General features: G+C 38.1%; 1 protein-coding gene and 1 long non-coding RNA gene across 5 annotated transcripts in view; one reads left to right on the plus strand and one right to left on the minus strand.

Moving 5' to 3' along the window:
• Positions 1–17,722, plus strand: part of LOC125163489 (uncharacterized) — a 60,125-nt gene that overhangs the window by 25,199 nt on the left and 17,204 nt on the right. For 2 of the 3 annotated variants that reach the window (XR_007151477.1, XR_007151478.1), the window contains exon 4: positions 15,189–15,285. The exons of the other annotated variant lie outside the window; for it this stretch is intronic. This is a non-coding gene — a long non-coding RNA (uncharacterized LOC125163489). The remainder of the gene's footprint in view (positions 1–15,188; positions 15,286–17,722) is intronic. 3 annotated transcript variants of the gene reach the window in all.
• Positions 729–17,696, minus strand: LRIT3 (leucine rich repeat, Ig-like and transmembrane domains 3). Of its 2 annotated transcripts, XM_047855285.1 has the most exons (5): positions 17,412–17,696; positions 16,835–16,958; positions 13,436–13,908; positions 4,295–4,600; positions 729–2,924 (listed from the first exon to the last, which is right to left on the minus strand). In XM_047855285.1, exons 2-5 carry the CDS (start codon positions 16,951–16,953, stop codon positions 1,768–1,770), a joined length of 2,055 nt encoding a protein of 684 aa, XP_047711241.1. In that variant the 5' UTR covers positions 16,954–16,958; positions 17,412–17,696; the 3' UTR covers positions 729–1,767. The 2 variants fall into 2 exon arrangements, with proteins under 2 accessions (XP_047711241.1, XP_047711242.1); XM_047855286.1 differs by lacking the exon at positions 16,835–16,958.

Here is a 17,722-nt window from a genome sequence, read left to right on the forward strand (position 1 = left end):
AGAAGAATGGGCTGGAAAGGAAAGAGAAGGAAAAGAAAGGAAATTATACAAGAAGGGGACATTTGGGAGCTCTGGACAGGCCATCCATCCATGCTGGTCTCCTCATAATATGTAGAATATTCCTAAACTAGAAATATTTTTCCTTTTAATTAAGAGCCATTTGGAATGAATGATTTTTCATTATCCAGCTGCCTGTATTATAATTTTCACAATGTGTTACATTAAAGCCTGTCTATTCCTTATGAAAAATACAGGATTTTCTTAGAACTTGCTTCTCAGGGTATTTCAGAACTCCTGACACACCTTTATAAATCTGTTCTGTACTCCAAAATCTCTGATGTAAAGGGAATATAATCTTTAGTAAAGGTGGTGATAAACTTCTTTAAAAAAAAAAACATAAATGTTATGTGTGACGCCCCTTTCCTATCTATTTATATGCCCCCCTCCAATTCAATTTCCGTGATGTTTTTGACCTAGAAAATCTGACCAAATTAATCCATTGAAGCTGCTCTTCAAGATCCTAAAACATCCTTTTCAGATCTAAAAAGAATTTTCAGAGTTCTTCCCTTTATCCAGGAAATCAAAATATAACATGACAATGGGTGATGGGCATTGAGGAGGGCACTTGCTGGGATGAGCACTGGGTGTTGTATGTAAGCGATGAATCATGGGAATCTACCCCCAAAACCAAGAGCACACTGTATACACTGTGTGTTAGCTAACTTGACAACAAATTATATTTAAAAACCAAAACAAAACAAAATATAACCTGGCAAAGGACAAACAACTTAGCTGTGGTCCTTTGACGACCTGAATATCTTCTGACAAAGCAGAAGAGGAAAAAAAAGAAATGAAGGAAGAAAGGGAGAGGGAGAGAAAGAGAAGAGGGAGGGGAAGAGAAGAGTGAATATCAAAGTATTAAGGAGATTGTTTCAAAATGAGCACTTATGTTTTTGAAAAGATTCATACAGTCTGTTAGCAAATGCATTAGAATGCAATGGTTACTATTTTTAGAAATGGACTTACTATGTTCACAATCCTCCTTTTAAACTTATTTTTCCTAATACCTATGTTTCTAACGATAAGGGAAGTTTTTTCTTGCAATAGTAATACAACCGTACAGTATTGTAATGCATAATGGTACCAAGAGCTAGCGCCCTCCCTCTCCAATGGGTTGCATTTAACCTTAATGAATGCAAAATTCTATACTTTCCCACTCTCGCCTACTAGGCACAGCAAATGCCATAAAGCACTTCAAGCATGGATGAACATCAAGGCTTACCTGGTTATGCTAATCTTTACTTCTTGGAAAACTATCTTTTTAAAATTCAGACTTTACTTTTTGACAACTATTCTCACATGAATTTATTTTTAAGAACTAAGCACTATCCTAAAACATACTATTAACTTATTAAGCAGTACCCTAAACATTATTTCTATGGACATCTTCCACATAACAAAAACCCAGACTATTTGTCTTTTTAGTTCAGAAGTCACATGGTAGTTTTTACGTAATCTCTACACCCAACATGGGGCTCAAACTTACAACCCTGAGATCAGGAGTTACATGCCCTATTGACAGCCAGCCAAGTGCCCTTCGCATGGTATTTTTTTTAAGCACAATTAAAAGCACTCCATTTGTGATTTTCATAGAGGATGTGAAAATCTGTCCAAAAGTCATCCAAACAGAGGGTCAACCACATCCTCAGATCCTTAATTGTGCGGAAGAAATTGTATGGACTTCACATGTGCCTGAGTTGTAAAACCTTAGCAATAATACTCTGGTCTCAAACCTTCACTTTTAAAGGTCACCTGAGATTCCACACTTGACCTAGAACAAAGCAGCAATTTTTCAGAATCATCTCTGTGCCTTCGCGTCCAAAGTTCCCCTATACTTTGAGACCTGGGGGACAGGGTCTCAAATTGAATATAAGTCTCTTTTGCCAGATCATCTTCCCAGAAGGATTCTGACCCACATTGCAGTTTACAAACTTTGTACAACAGGAAAAATATCAATGGCAAGACAACAACACAGGCAGTACCGCTCACCACGATAAGGAAAGACACTTGAGAATCACCTTCTTCTTCGACTCTGTCAACAGAAAAAGTGATACATTGGTCCTTCTGGGGAGGCACTCCCTTTGGACAGACGCATGCTATGTACTGCCTGCCAGGCTCCAAGCCATCTATGGTTACTTGGTCCTTGCTGGAGTCTGCATTCAGCAGCAGCAGGTCCTTCTCGCCATACTTGGAATACAACACAGTCACCTCGGACTTACGTGTAGTGTTGACAGTGTTCCACATCAATGTCACACTCTCTTCAGTCTCACTGACTACTCTGAGATTTTCTATTGTGGTATTTGTCTCCATTGGCATTGCTTGATCCAATGACGCCAACTCTTCATTTTTACTTGCACTAGCTGAAGGAAGCTTACTTCCACCTATCTCCGCCTTTACATTTCTTTTCCCATCTGGGCGGAGCTGGAATGACTGCTGGCTGGCCATGGTGGGCTTTGTTGAAATTCTGGTGCTTAGAGTTGTGATTGAAGATGCAATGGAGGAGAGGGAAGGAGATAAAGAGAAGAAAGCAGTGGAGGGAGGAGAGGAAGTAGAAGTAGAAAGAAAAATGGAAGAAGCAGGGGAAGAAGATGAGTTAGAGGACCAAGGAGATGACAGTGAACCAGGTATGGATGTAGATCTAGATCCTGGCTGGGCTCTTTGCTCAAGGTGATCTCCAGTTCTTTCAGAGGTGTCTGATAATACCGTGGTTGTGACAACACCAACCACTGTCACAGTAACCACAGCTTCTGACATCCCAGCCAAATTTTTGGCCTTACATTTGTAATCCCCAGCATCCTTGTAAGAAATGCCTGTCAAACTTATTATGGACCATCTGACTCCTTCTCCTGGAGATTCCTGAATTACTGTAAGAAAAAATATATATACTCTGTGAGGAAAAACTCAAGCAACATGCCAACCTATCTGGTTCTACATGTATCCCTTTCACATAAACCAAGAGGGAAATGGCACACTGCAAATCTCTGATGGCAGGTGATAAGTTCTGTAAATTGTCTACATGGAGGTCTTTGATATGCTGGGTTCCATGAGGTCTATATGGGGAATGGTATTTTAAAAAGACATGGGGGGCTATGAATTGGGAGACTTGGTTTTAGTAAACGTTAGTCCACGAATTAGTGTTTGATTTCAGACAAGTCAATTGGTGTCTTTAAGCCTCTGTTACTATATTTTTAAAATAAGAGAAGACAAAGTGGTCTCAAAGATCCTTTCCAATTTTAACTCACTATGAAATGGTTATTATAAGATCTTACTTAAATATTTCCCAAGATATTTTTTCACTGTAATAAAATGCTATCTATCTACATAGCCGGCTGGCATAGCAGATAACTTTCTGGCATAGAGGAGTCAAAATTAGTATTCTCAATCTTTCATTTTATAGTTAATCTAAATAAATTAGTAAGCCATGGATTCTATTATTTGCAGAATAATGTACAGTTTTTGCAAAATTGGAATTTTACTTTCCTAAAGACTAAAATCTAACATATTACCATTCTGTCTTGGTTTCTGAATCTTTATGAAGAATAATAATGTACTGAGAACTATCCTAGGATCCCAGAATTTAGCTTGCTACCTTAAGCTGTGGGCCTTTTACTGTCTATTTATAAGAATATTAGGCCTTAGCTATTTTTTATTCCCATCAGGTTTCTTTATTTCTATCTTGATTTACATTTAGCTTCAGTGAATTTTTAAAATATATCACTCTAATTAATCAGAATATCACTATTGAAACTAAAGCCAAAGCACTGAGTTGGTCAGAGTAGGATCTGAAAAGTCTATGTAACCAATTTTTCTAAAAATTATATACTTTTTGTTTCATAATAAGGTTTGCATGTAATTTAAATAATGATTTGAATACTCATTCAAAAATGGGAAACCTATATTAAAATCTTTTTTAAAGAAAACTGTAATAGATATACATTTGAAAGTGATCCATATCCCAAGATGATGCAGCAAGACAAAGGCCTTATTTGCAGTCATCCATCCATTGGATCATGTTGTTTCTGTCTAAAAATCAGATTATCTAATTTCATCTATGTAGTTAGATAAACTGAGGAAAAGATTAACCAATAAAATGAACTTTTCAAAGTCCTTTCACCCAATAATTTTGGTGTATTTTATTAGAATTAACTAGCCAATTTCAAATCACATAAAACCATGAGTTTCAATTCAGACCTTTGCAAACTTCTTGTTTTATAGGCCTAAATTAAGAAAATACCTGTATAATTAACTGGTGAGCTGTCAGATCTGGTCCACGTGAGCAGTGGAGTAGGCTGGCCAGTAGCATCACACCGCAGCAGAACATTACTGCCCACAGCAGATGTGATCTGGGTGGCCGACGTCATCACTGATGGCTTCAAACACTGTTCCAACTCAGCCCGCTGAAATAAAATCCCTGTCAGGCGCTCAGGTTCACTACATATCATCAGTGGATCAAGAAGCACTACAGCAGGGTCAGCAACTTTTGACAACTCGATCATTTTAGAAATGTGGCAGTCACAGAACCAAGGGTTGTCCTGCAGACCTAAACCAGAAGGGAGGAAAAGATTGATAAAGGTTATCAACAGAGGACTTCAGTTTACATCATAGTCACTTGGGCAGGCAAGCATTTGCACTCTCTCCCTAAAAACAGAAGTACTTTGAGAGATGAAAGGGGAGTCACCTCTCTGTCAGTTTTGCCCTACAATCTGGCTACCTGAATGAACATAGCCTGTCATTTCCGACCATTAATGATTGTAGCCAACATTTACTGAGCATTTACTCTGTACAGGTCTCTGTTCTAAGGACGTACCTCTATTATTTAATCCCAAAAATCCTATGAAGAAGAGTATTAGTGTCCTCATTTCAAAAATGAAGAAGCTGAGATATAGAGAAATCGAATGATTTGACCAAGGCCACATAGCTAATCAGCATCTGAGCCAAGATTTTAATCCAAGTACCACAGAATACTATAAATACACTAATAGAGGTATTTCTAGCATGTTACGAAAGTACTTCTATTACCGTAGGTATTGGAGGGTGTAGAGAGACACCTAACTCTGCCTGCACTGTGTCTTGCACCCAAATCAAGCTGGGTTTGAGTGATGTGAAGACCTTTGGAGGTAGGACAAGTTCTGTGTAGCATGTAGAGTGAGATGCAGGAGATGTCAGGAGATAAGACTGGAGACTGGGAGAGGCTGGAACAGAGCTTGCCATGAATGCCATGCACGGGGGCCGTACAGGTGCCCTACCCAAATCCCCCTTCAAGAGAGAAGCAGCAGCAAGGAATAGAGTTAGCTGACAGCCTCCAGTTGGAGGACTGCCTCAGCTTTCAGAACTGTTAGCAGACATGCTTTGGCCTTCAAGAAGAGTGTCCGTGAGAGCTTTAAAGGCAAGTGAGGAAAATGTAACTATTAGAAACCAGAAGAAAGGAGACCCTTTTATGGAGTGGCAGAAAGTTTAGAAACACTGCCACCTGTGGTTAACATGGAAAGGAGAAAACACATTCAAGGAAATGAATGTTCCAGCCATTGATACTTTCCTTCCACACAGAGTGTTGAAACTGCTGCCCGGTTCTTCTTGCTGCTCGTAGTAAAATGTGAAGGGCAGACAACAGCTAAAGGAAGAACTGCTAAATATAAAGGAGCCAAAACTTGCTGGGTTCAGTAATAAAATTGCTTCTTAAACCCAGCCTCTCCAAAGTTCTCAAATTAAGAAAGGGCTTCAGAGCAAAAATCAAATCCAGGGACAGTGAAAGTATATAATTATTTGCTAATATCCTAGAAGGATCTCAGGTAGTGCTTCAGAGCCTTTGGTCAGACAAAAATCTCTCTAATGATATTAAGGGTGATGTCCCATGTAAATAAAGTGCAAAGCTGAAAGAGATTTATCTCAAAAAGATTTATGGTTGTGGCTTTTTACTAATGGAGTGGATTATAACATTGATTCATAAGGAGAAAAGACAATCCTAATTTTTAAACATTCTAACCATGTTAGAAGATTTAACTTCATTCATAAATTCTATTTATGTCTCTTTATGTCTATTTTTATTAGAATAGCACTTCATGAGTGGTTCATATTTTTCTGCCAGAATTTATAAAAATTTACAGTTTTTTTATCTTCTATCTTAGAAATTTCACTTCTTCCATGGATGAATTATCTTGAGCTTCTTCCTCTTACATTTAGTCCTGTGAATCTATGACCAGTTCTCTAATATCCAACTTGCCAGCAAACATCAAATTCATTCTGTCATGTAACAATTAACATGTGGATAATACTTTTTGCTCTCAAAACACTTGTTATGTTAAATTTTTGCTTTATAAAAGAATAACAAAACAAGTTGACAGTTATTGTTTCCTGTATGACAAATATTGTACTTGTCAAGAATTGTAAAGGGTCTGAGTTTTATCCAACTTTAGGGTGACCAGTTGGCAGAAGACATAAGACTTCTGGTCAGAGATGAAGGAGATCTGGAGGAAGACGTTATTATCTCCCTTATACTGGGCAGTAAACATGCCTACCCTTTGCTCTGGAGGGAGATACATCTTTACCTTCCAAAGCAGTTCTCTACATAAACATCCTTTAAAAGATAGTTCAGAACAAAAGGCAGTGAGTGCCCCTGCTCACTAGACAGAAATGTGAGACACCATGGAAAATTGTCTTCCACCAGTGCTAAGTATGCTGAAGGATTTGTCTACCTCAAGCCTGACAATAGCATGAGGTAGATAATATTAGTATCATCATCATTTTATTTTTTTTTATCATCATCATTTTAAAGAGGAAAAAGCCAGCACTCAGAGAGGTTAAGGGTCTTCCTGTCGTTACACAACTGAATATAGTCAGGATTTGAACCTCAGTATCCTGATTTTAAATCTCATTCCCAAGCACTGTATGTCTTATATTGACCTCAGGAAGCTAGTGTGATTCTCCAAGTCTCACATCAGAGGACGCTAAAGCACAAAGAGATTACTGCCTTGATTCTGTAAGTAGCTTAGAGTCCTAACTAAATCCCAGATGTTTTAGCCTCCTAATCTACTACCCCTTCCACCATAACTCATTTCATCACCTAAAAATATTTAGGGCCACCGGGTGGCAGCTATAGTGCTGTTATCTATAAACACGTCAAAGCAGCAATGTCCGGAGCACAAATGTCTACGTGGGGAACCATCCAAGAACTGTAACATTAACGGGTCTACTCATGCTTTGAAACTGTCCTAAAAATGTGTTAATGGTGAAACAAAATTCTCTTAAAAATTAATCCTACTTTTATGTCTAAAAGTTATGTCTAAAAGTTACATAAAACAGGAAAATATTTTAAATCCCTCAAAAACATAATGTTTATTCTAGATTTGAAACATCCAAGGTCAAAGGTACAACTTTTAGAGCCTGAATAATAATAATGACCTGAGTGCTGAACACATTCATCAGGTGTTCTGTGTTTTTTGTTTTTTGTTTTTTTCCTTTGGGGGACAAAGGTACAAGAACTCCCTGAAGTTAAACTGTTATTTGCACTGCATTCCTTCAAGGCAACACACCCACCACAGTCACAGTAATTTGCATTAATTAATTTAGTTTATGTAACTATTCTTGGATGGGGCAAGCCAACTTTGCCTTATTCCTTTTGTAAAAGGATAATGTTTTCCATGCATCACAGTAGTTGAATTAATTGTGCTATTTTGTGTGTGTGTGAAAAGTCAGCAATAAATTCTTGTACCAAAGTTATTCTATAAGCTCTTGAAAGCAAAGACCATGCCTTAGTCCGTTTTGTAATGACAGTAGTGTCTAACAATTCAAGGGGGAAAGTAAAGTCTTTTCAACAAATGGGTGCTGGAACAACTGGACATCTGTTTGGAAAAAACCTCAACCCCTACCTCACGCTACACTCAAAGACTATTTGAGATGGACCACAGTCATAAGCATAAAAGCAAAGAATATAAAGCCAGAGACTGAACATAATAGTTAAAACTATAAGGAAAACAGAATATTTATGTGACTTGTAGGAAGACAAATATTTCTTAGATGAGACACAAAAGGCACTAACTATAAAAGAAAAAGCTGGTAAATCAGACGTCACTAAAATTTAAAAGTTTCTTATCAAAGACACCATGAAGAAAATGAATAAACAAACTACAGACTTGGAGACAATATTAATACATATAATTGACAAAAGGCTTGTATTCAATACTAAAAAGAAAATGACTTTTAAAAATTGTATATTGGCATAAAGGAATATAGCAATGACCAATGGCCCAATGAAAAACATGGTCAATGCCATTAGTCATCAGGGAATTGCAAATTAAAATCACAATGTGAAATCACTCCCTGACCACCCACCCCTAGGGAATGACTGAAATGAAAAAGACTGATAACATCAAGTGTTGGTGAGGATATGGAGCAAGTAGACTGTTACACAGTGCTAGTGGGGGTGTAAAATGGTACAACCTCTGGAAAATTGGCAGTTTCTTAAGGAGTTATATAGCCATCTTAGGACCTAGCAATTTCAATCCTGGGAATTTATCCAAGAGAAATAGAAAATAGGTGCCACAAAAACCTTTGTATAAAAATGATAACACCAGCTTAATTCATAAAGCTAAAAACTGGTAAGAGCCCATGTGTCCAAAAACAGGAGAAAGGATAAACAATTCATACATTCATAAAATTGAGTATGACTCAGCAAAAGGAACTATCCGTACATGCAGCGACATGGATGAATCTCAAGAACAATAATGCTAAATGAAAGAAGCCAGGCACAAGAGTGTATTTTAGATGATTCCATTTACATAAAATTCTAGGGCAAACACAATTAACCTACTGTGATAGAAATAAAAATAGTGGAAGGGGTGCCTGGTTGGCTCAGTCAGTTAAGCGTCCGACTTCGGCTCAGGTCATAATCTCATGGTTTGTGGGTTCAAGCCCCACATGGGGCTCTGTGCTGACAGCTCAGAGCCTGCAGCCTGCTTTGGCTTCTGTGTCTCCCTCTGTCTCTGCTTCTCCCTGCTCACGCTCTGTATCTCTCTCCTTCGAGGATAAACATTAAAATTTTTTTTAAAAGAAAAAAAAAATAGTGGTTGCTTGGAATGGAGGAGATTGACTGAAAAAAGACAAAGGGGAACTTTTCCAGTGTGATAAAATTATTCCGTATCTTGGTGAGGGTGTGGGTTCTGTGGAGGTATGTCATTTATCATCATTTTCTAAGTTGTGTACTTAAGATCCATGGTATGTAAGTTATACTTCAACTCCTCAATTTAGAAAAGGTTTGAAAAACAAAAGAATGATCTCTCTGGAGATAAACTGAACTTGAAGCTTGACTGCCTCTCCACCAGCTGTAAAAGGGTGGTAATACAGACCCACTTTATGGTATTGTCCTGAAGGCTGAGATACTGCCAGGGAGTCCTTAGAAGAGCAGTCCTTAGTCCTAGCAAGGAGTCAGCCTTAACTGCGTGGATTTGTCTCCTTGGTGCCTAGCAAAGAACAAGCATACCAACAGGGACTGACAGGTGTTTGTTGAATTAAATTAATGCCATTTTAGAAAATTTTGTGGGAATACTCATGTGGCCGCTGCCCTTCGGGCAAACTTAATTCTAATCTGGAGAAGAGCTTATGTTTGCAATTGAGAAAATTTGGGTGCCAGTAAAAAGCACCCAGAAAAGCATTTTATATCTTCTCCTACTGCAAGCTTTTTCCTCCAAGACAAAGAGTGTGGAGCTTCACAGAGTCTGCCTGTGTAAATATTTGTCTATTCTGGAGAAAGAGACCATGGAAATTTATCTGTATTGCAAATCAAAACTCCAATCTAGTTTCACAGTTCACTTAAATGTTTACTTGCAAGACACTTGTTTATGTTTTTATGATACATTAGAGGATAATTTGATTAAGCTGTATTTTTACTCATGTAGAAAGAAGAGTCACGGAAAAGCCTCTCCCTAATTTTTTATATTAAATAAATATATGATTTAAAGAGATAGTAATGCATACGTGAGGAAACTAACTCTAGTGTTATTACATACAATACATTACAAAAGAGTGTGGAAGCACATGGGTTCTGGAGCCAAACAGCCTGTATTCACACCCCAGCTCCATGAGTATGATGAGTAAATTTGGGCTTGTGGCTTACCTTGTGTCTCAATTCTTCTGTAAAATGGGGATGAAATGATACTTAATACAGGGTTAACGTGAGACTGGAAGAAGTTATATATGTAAAGTATAAGAACGAGACTTGGCCTTGAGTAAGCACTCCATCAATATTACCTATTACTATTATGGTTACAAACAGAACCACTGTCTGCTAACAATAATGAACACGGTACAATAACAAATAAAAGCAGAATGTGTTCCACCATAATAATAGAAAAGTAAATTCTAGAGGGTACTTGGAAAGATATAATTGCTACAGTTAAAACCTGAGTTCTAGAAAAGCTAGAACTGGTTCTCACCCATATTTTAATGACGAAATTAGAAGACTCCAATATAGTTAAAATAACAGAAAAAGCCAAAATAGCGGAGTCTTTCTTTATAAGACACATCTATCTCAGTCACAGCTGTTGCGGATTATTGCTGATCTAAAATTATAACCTCAGAGACTGTCCACCTCATATTCTAAAGAACTGTCACATAAAATATCTTATAATATTCTCATTACAGTCTTATGAGTCAGAAAAGAGGGAGTGAGTCCTCCTATCTCCATTTTCCAGATGAAAAACCCCGAGTTTTCTGTGTGTGATTCACACACATGAGCCAGTCTTTTTTTTTTTTCTAATTTTTTTTTTAACATTTATTCATTTTTGAGAGACAGAGAGAGAGCGTGAGCGGAGGAGGGGCAGAGAGAGAGGGAGACACAGAATCTGAAGCAGGCTCCAGGCTCTGAGCTGTCTGTCAGCACAGAGCCCGACGCGGGGCTCAAGCCCACGAACCAGGAGATCGTGACCTGAGCCGAAGTCAAATGCTTAACTGACTGAGCCACCCAGGTGCCCCGAGCCAGTCCTCTTATTAGAGGAGAGCATTTCTTTCCCCTTTTGTTACATAGCAGGCTATGATTTTGCTAAGATCAGTGGCCACATATGGTTGGGCATGTTTCAAAATATCTTTTGTTATTTATTATCATTATTATCATCACTATTATAAAAGCAATGCATGACCAAAGCAGAACATTTTGAAAATATAGAATACTGAAAAGATGTCCCACCACCCAAAGAGGACAATTAACCAGCTAGTGTATTTTTAAATTTTTTTCTTTGCACATTTTATTTATTTGTATTGTATTGTATTGTATTGTATTGTATTGTATTTTAGAGACAGCATTGCAAGCAGGGGAGAGGGACAGAGGGAGAGATTGAGAGAGAGAGTCCTAAGCAGACTCCACACTCAGTGCAGGGCCCAACTCAGGGCTGAATCCCACAACACAACCCTGGGATCATGACCTGAGTCAGAGTCAAGAGTCAGACACTCAACCTACTGAGCCACCCAGGCGTTCCTCTTTGCACATTTTAAAATAGTTATGATCATGAATATGTATAATTACATACCCTGATTTCTCAGTTTAATGTTATACCAAAAGTATTTTCATGTCACCTTTTTAAAGAATCTGCTTTTGAACAATCTGAACCCTGAAGCATAGATAAAGATGTTTATCTCTTAGGACTGTGAGATTTCATAACCCTTTTCAGTTTGATCCCTAAACTTTTATCCAGATTTAACTCACAAGGTAACAATATTAATTTCCCATAAATCAATTCTTCATAATGATATTAGCAATATTAGTGACTAGTCATTAGAGAGCTATTAATAAGAATTTATTAATTTGATTTTATTTTCTACTATAGATCTCCATTTGGTAATTCTATTAGAACCAAGAGTCACTTTCAAAGAAACTTAGAAAAATGTGTAGAGAAATAGAATCTCAATGTTTAAGACAATTTCTAGCTATTAGTCTTACTCATAAGGACTAAATTAGTGGCTAAAATAGAGTAAATAAATACTGCTGTACAGGTTTACACGGTGCCTGTCATGGTGTACATAATAAGAAGGACTCCACAACTATTGTTAAATTAAACTAATATTTTTCCCCAATCCATCCTATAATATTCCTTTTATTCTCTAATAGAAATGTTTGAAATATTAGATAAACAGTAGGTAAACAAAAAATAGCCATATAATAAAAAATTACATGATTTTTCCTCTTCGTGTCTGTTTTTTATCACTCATATTTTTAGTCTCATAAGCACCAAAATGTATTTACATTTCAACAAAAGCAATGCTAAAATCATTTAAATGCTGCCACAGCATTTTTCCTTTTTATCAAAAAAAAAATCTCAGTTATCTTTATTTATAATTTGCTTTGGCAAATATAAGCATGTGATATTGGTCAATAGGAATTCCTGGCACAAATTTAGCATCGAGTTGCCTCTCACGCCAAAAGGCTTATAAGTCATTTCCCCGGCCAAAGACCCAGTTCTTTCATCCTGAGAAATACAGCCTCTCCTGCAGCCCTGATGGACATAACTGGTGAACTAATGACCTAGGCTTACTGGGTGAACAAGAATTTAGGAAATCAACTTGATCAGAGCCTCAGGCTTGTGTTACACACAAAAGTATGAAAGACCTCACTGCCCACAGATACCCCTTGAGAAGGGTCTCAGTTCCCTGATTTCAATCTGGCAACCACATTTACCGGGCATTTGCCATGTGTAGAGCGCCGTGCAAAGCACTGTGGGAAGATACAAAAAAAGGAAGAGATAGACTTACTGAAAGGAGTTTACACTTTAAGAACCCAAGACAAATACCCATAGAACCTAAACAAAGTCAAGATCAAAGTCTACAAAACATATCACAGTTAAACTAAGAGACCAAATCCACTAGGCGACCCCAATAACTGGTGCCTTCATCATTTTTTCTAGATTAAGAAAATTTGGAAGCTGTTCTCCCTAATTAATTAAACCACTGCCCCCTCATAAAGATGCCAGTGCCCCTCTTCTACTCCTGAAGAGCCTGATGAAGGGCTGAAAAGAGAACAGAGCAGGTTGACTGTGGCAGAGCATGGAGCATTGATATGTTCACAGAAACAGGGCAGGTTGGTAGGTTTTGTCACTCAGCCCCAGTATCTCTGACAGCACCATCAGTCTCTCAGTTTATGAAACTAACTATCCTCGCTCCTCCAACACACATACTGCCTGCCACCCTCCCTCCAGCGCTCATAGAGAGCCATTACACGTTACACAGGGTAAACAAGTCAATTGACCCTAAGTCAACCAATAAAGTGCCGTTCCATCAAAAACTCAAGTATAGAGTAAAAAGCCAAATTCAATAAATGTGAAAAGGCTGAACAGCTGAAGGCACGCAAAGCAAATAATCTGGACCCAAGAAGCCCAGAGGCTTCTGAGCTTACCAAGAATAATTCTTTGTGGTGAAAGGTCCAGGCTTCTTGACGATGTTGTAAGTAAGTGGGACCAGCTCTCCAGGAAATCTGGTGGTAGTGTGGTTAGCCTGTTGCTTGATAAATCCAAGTAGACAAGGTTCTTCAGGTACCTGACCACCTCGTTAGGCACACTGGTTATTTTGTTGTTGTGCAAATCCAGGGTCCTCAGCTGGGGCATGTCCAGCAGAGATGCCCAAGGGAAAGCGGCCAGAGAATTTCCATCCAAGCGCAACTCATGCAGCTGCTTTAGGTTGTAAAAGCTGCTGGCATCAAGGCTGGCCACGGAATTGTAAGTCACCCAGAGGTACTGGAGCTCCACCAGGTAGTAGAAGGCCTCTGCGGGGATTCTGCGGATGACAGTCTTCTCTATACGTAGCTTCACCGTTTCCACAGGGAAGTTCATAGGGACCTCGTTCATATCCAGGTCATTACATAGCACCGACCTAGTGTCACAAAAGCAGTGGAAGGAAACCTGCTTTCCAAGACCCACGTGAAAAAATAATACTTGAAACATGCATCAGTTTTTCATTTCCTACTCGTTTTCACAAAATACCTGTTCAGCCTGGCTGACCTATTCATAATTCATCATCACCATCATCTTCTTCTTTTAGGTTGAATCATATGAAATGGCCATTTTTGTAGGATAAAAGTGATCAAATATCAGCAATTTCATGTGTTTCAACCTACTATTGATGGAACTCTTTATGTGTCAGACCTGTGCAACACACATCACATCCACCTAATTTATCAACAGCCCTATAAGGTAGATACTGGGTAATAGGTAAGGGCACCAGCTCTGGAGTCAGGCTGATCTTGGTTCAGATCTAAGCTCTGCCACTTCCTTTGTGGACATGAAAAGCCACGTCAGTCCCTCAACTTCATTTTCCCACATGGCACTGTTAGGATGATTAATTGAAATGGGTGTAAAATTTTATACCTTCCTGGCACATAATAATGGGTGTTTGCCATTTTTTATCATTAATCTCATTTTTACAGAGAAAATAACTGAGGCCCACCAATGTGCGGCAACTGCTGAAGGTCATATAGCCAGTGGGTTACACAGCCACCTATTAAACCCACATCTGTCCAACTCTACAGTACACACTTTTAACCACTTTAGGAAATGACCCATATTTTTAAAATCCCCTGTTAACGTTATAAATTGATCCCTTTTAAATAACTTAATTTTAAAAAGGAAGGAAGGAGAAAGAAAAAAAAGCCAAGTGTTCACATAGATGCTTAAAGTTGAACTCTATTTTAATGTGACCGGTGAGTTCCTTTCAGCCTAAGGAATAAACCAGAAACTGCAAGTTTATTTCTTTTACCACTCACTAGCTTAAGTGACCTTGAGTAAGTCACATTGTGATCTTGTTTAATGGCATTTGTAAAACAGGCATAGAAAAACAAGCCTGTCCCCTCTGTGGATATAAAGTATGAAGAATCAGAGAATTTAGATTCATTTTAACCTGAAAAAAGACTTATTTATCCCTTATTCATACTCACTCCCACTGGATTGCTGAAAAATGAACAATAAAAATTTTGCAAAGCATAGTCTAAATTACAGTCTATTATACTTGTAGTACATAATAACAATGAAACAGCCATTTGGTAAAAACAGGACATTAAATCAGTGAATTTTAAAAGCCAGTGTATAATGTAAAGGGAAGTAGGTAGCAGAAAGCTGGAGTGCGCTGACAATATCATCTCCTTTCTGTAACTTTAGGAGAAGACTATGGAATCATTGGAATTCTCTAGGAACACCTCTTTTTCTTCATCTCTATTCCAAATTACAACTTTCAGTGCTATTTTATACCAGAATGGTAAGTCAGCATTCCAGCGTAATGGAAAAAATGCCTGGATAGGAAGCTGAAAGACGTAGCATCTTTATCAACCAGTCACTGCGTCAACTCAGTGTTGTGACCTTGGACAAGTCATTTAATCTCTGTATGGTTGTGTTTCTTTGTTTATAAAAGGACAGCAGTCAAACTAGATTATTTCTAGAGTCCTTGCCAGGCATAATGTGCTATGGTTTTTATAAAATCAATAATGGGGTTATCATGGGGAAAAAAATAAACGTTTCTGTGGCTGTTTTCTCAAAATTACAGAGCCCCTAGTCATTAACTGCTTCATATCTTTTGCCAAGTAGGTCTTTAATTTGTTACATTCTTTCCTTGTCTTAACCTACTTAGTGAATATCCCAAAAAGATACAAAGAGTTGGTTAAGTAAAGTTCAAACAATAACAAATCAAATTACTCAAAAATATATTTTACTTGTTATTGTTTATTTGTTTAAAGTTGTAAGATATAGTGGCCTGGGTTGCTCAGCTGGTTAAGCGTCTGACTTTGGCTCAGGTCATGATCTCAAGGTTCATGGGTTTGAGGCCTGCATCAGGCTCTGTGCTGACAGCTCAGAGCCTGGAGCCTGCTTGGGATTTTGTGTCTCCCTCTCTCTCTCTGCCCCTCCCCTTCTCGTACTCTGTCTCTCTCTCTCTCTCTCTCAAAAATAAACATTAAAAAATAAAAATTAAAAAAAATAGTTTTAAGACATAAATTGGGCGATACTTTTAATTAATTATTTTCAATGAGAGGCTCATTGTTCACTTCAACCAAGCCACAAAATAATCTGGTTGTTATTAAATATCCTCCCCCCCCACCTCCCCCCCCACCAAAATCAAGTTCTACCAGGTTTAGCTAACAACAGTTCTGTTTTGCATTTAACTTCTATCTCAAAGGACTCACTACATTATTAGTATGTAAGTATTCTCACTCCACAGGTAGATGTTAAGGCAGCCCGGAGATTAACTTCAGTGAGGCCCCCCAGTGTCTGCAATAGACAAGGCTGATTTGTATCTTTCCAACTTTTCTTTGTAAACTCCAGTACCTTAAAATGAAAAATTCTAACTATGAACATCTCTAAATTCACTCTTGTGATCTTCCTTCCTACTTTTTAAGGTCTAGCCAGAAGGCATGAAAAAGAAATGGGAAATCAGGGAAGCAAATGCTCTGGTACCTCCTAGATTGGCCCTCCCTCTCATGCCTTCTGTAAACAAGCTGAGCTGGCCACACACATTTCAGTGGTTTGACCTAAAAGGGACATGTTGTGAATATGAGTGCAGTGAAGATTTTGGTTACACAGAATGTGTTTGAGAGTCTCAGATAATTTGAGAGGGTTTTAAGAGCTGAATTGCTCAAAATGAAAACAATGGAGTGAGCAACTGGTATTAACACAATTAAGCTAAAGCTTAGGTAAATTAAACCTTCTGTCCTCTGATACCTGGTCAACAATTTGCTTTCAAAATAAGGCTGCCTAGTTGGAGTCCTTTTCCAAAAAAATCATTAGAACACTTAATAGCAAGGAGAGGAGCATACCTTGATCCTGTGCCGTCATTTCTGCCATGATAATCGCAGGTGCACTGTGAAGGACATGAACAGCTCACTCCCTCCAAAAAGCTAATGAGCACAATGCACAGGCATGCTGAAAGACGCATCGCTCCTTGTAGAGGTTATTTGAACAGAAAGTAAAAACCAAATCCTAAACTTCAGAAACTGGTGTGCCAGGAATGCAAACAGCCATTTAGTAACAGCAGATTAGATGGGATTAGCTGAGATCTGTAGTTACTTAACCTTCAAGTGTATTTTACAGGGGATCAATCGACCTAGGCTTTGAAAATGGTTTCAGCAAAGTAACACATTCCAAGGAATATGAAAATCAAGCACATGTCAAGAAAATTTCAATAGTTGCCCATCTCCAGATTTGCAAGGAAATGCCTATTAAATCCTTTTCCTATGAATGTAATTGCTACTATACTGTGAAGATACACTTAACGTTTAAAACAATTCAATGTTTTAGGGGTGCTAGAAAATACTGCAGCTTATTTATATAACATTATAAATTATAGTTTTTGCATTTGTGATCTCCAAAAACAAAGCAAACAAAACCCAGTACCTAGATTTTTTAGGCAAAATGCTTCAATCCACCACTGAGTAGCAGGACCCAGGCTCTGGTGAGAATGTCTCCTGCAGCTCTCCCACGTCAACTCAGTGCAGCATGTTTGTTTGTAATGAAGGCCATTATCTTGGTTTAAGAATATATTTTATTCTACATTAGTTTCCCAAGTTACGGGCATCAAGCCAGATCTGAAGATCCATTTCTTTTAGCAAAATTAGGCTCTATCAGAAAACAAAAATGTAATTCAATAATTAAAAACTACCTCCAATCACAGAAGATGGAAAATCCTCATCAACAGTTGATAGTCA

The sequence above is a fragment of the Prionailurus viverrinus genome, chromosome B1 (assembly GCF_022837055.1).
Source record: "Prionailurus viverrinus isolate Anna chromosome B1, UM_Priviv_1.0, whole genome shotgun sequence".
Taxonomy (NCBI): Eukaryota; Metazoa; Chordata; class Mammalia; order Carnivora; family Felidae; genus Prionailurus; species Prionailurus viverrinus.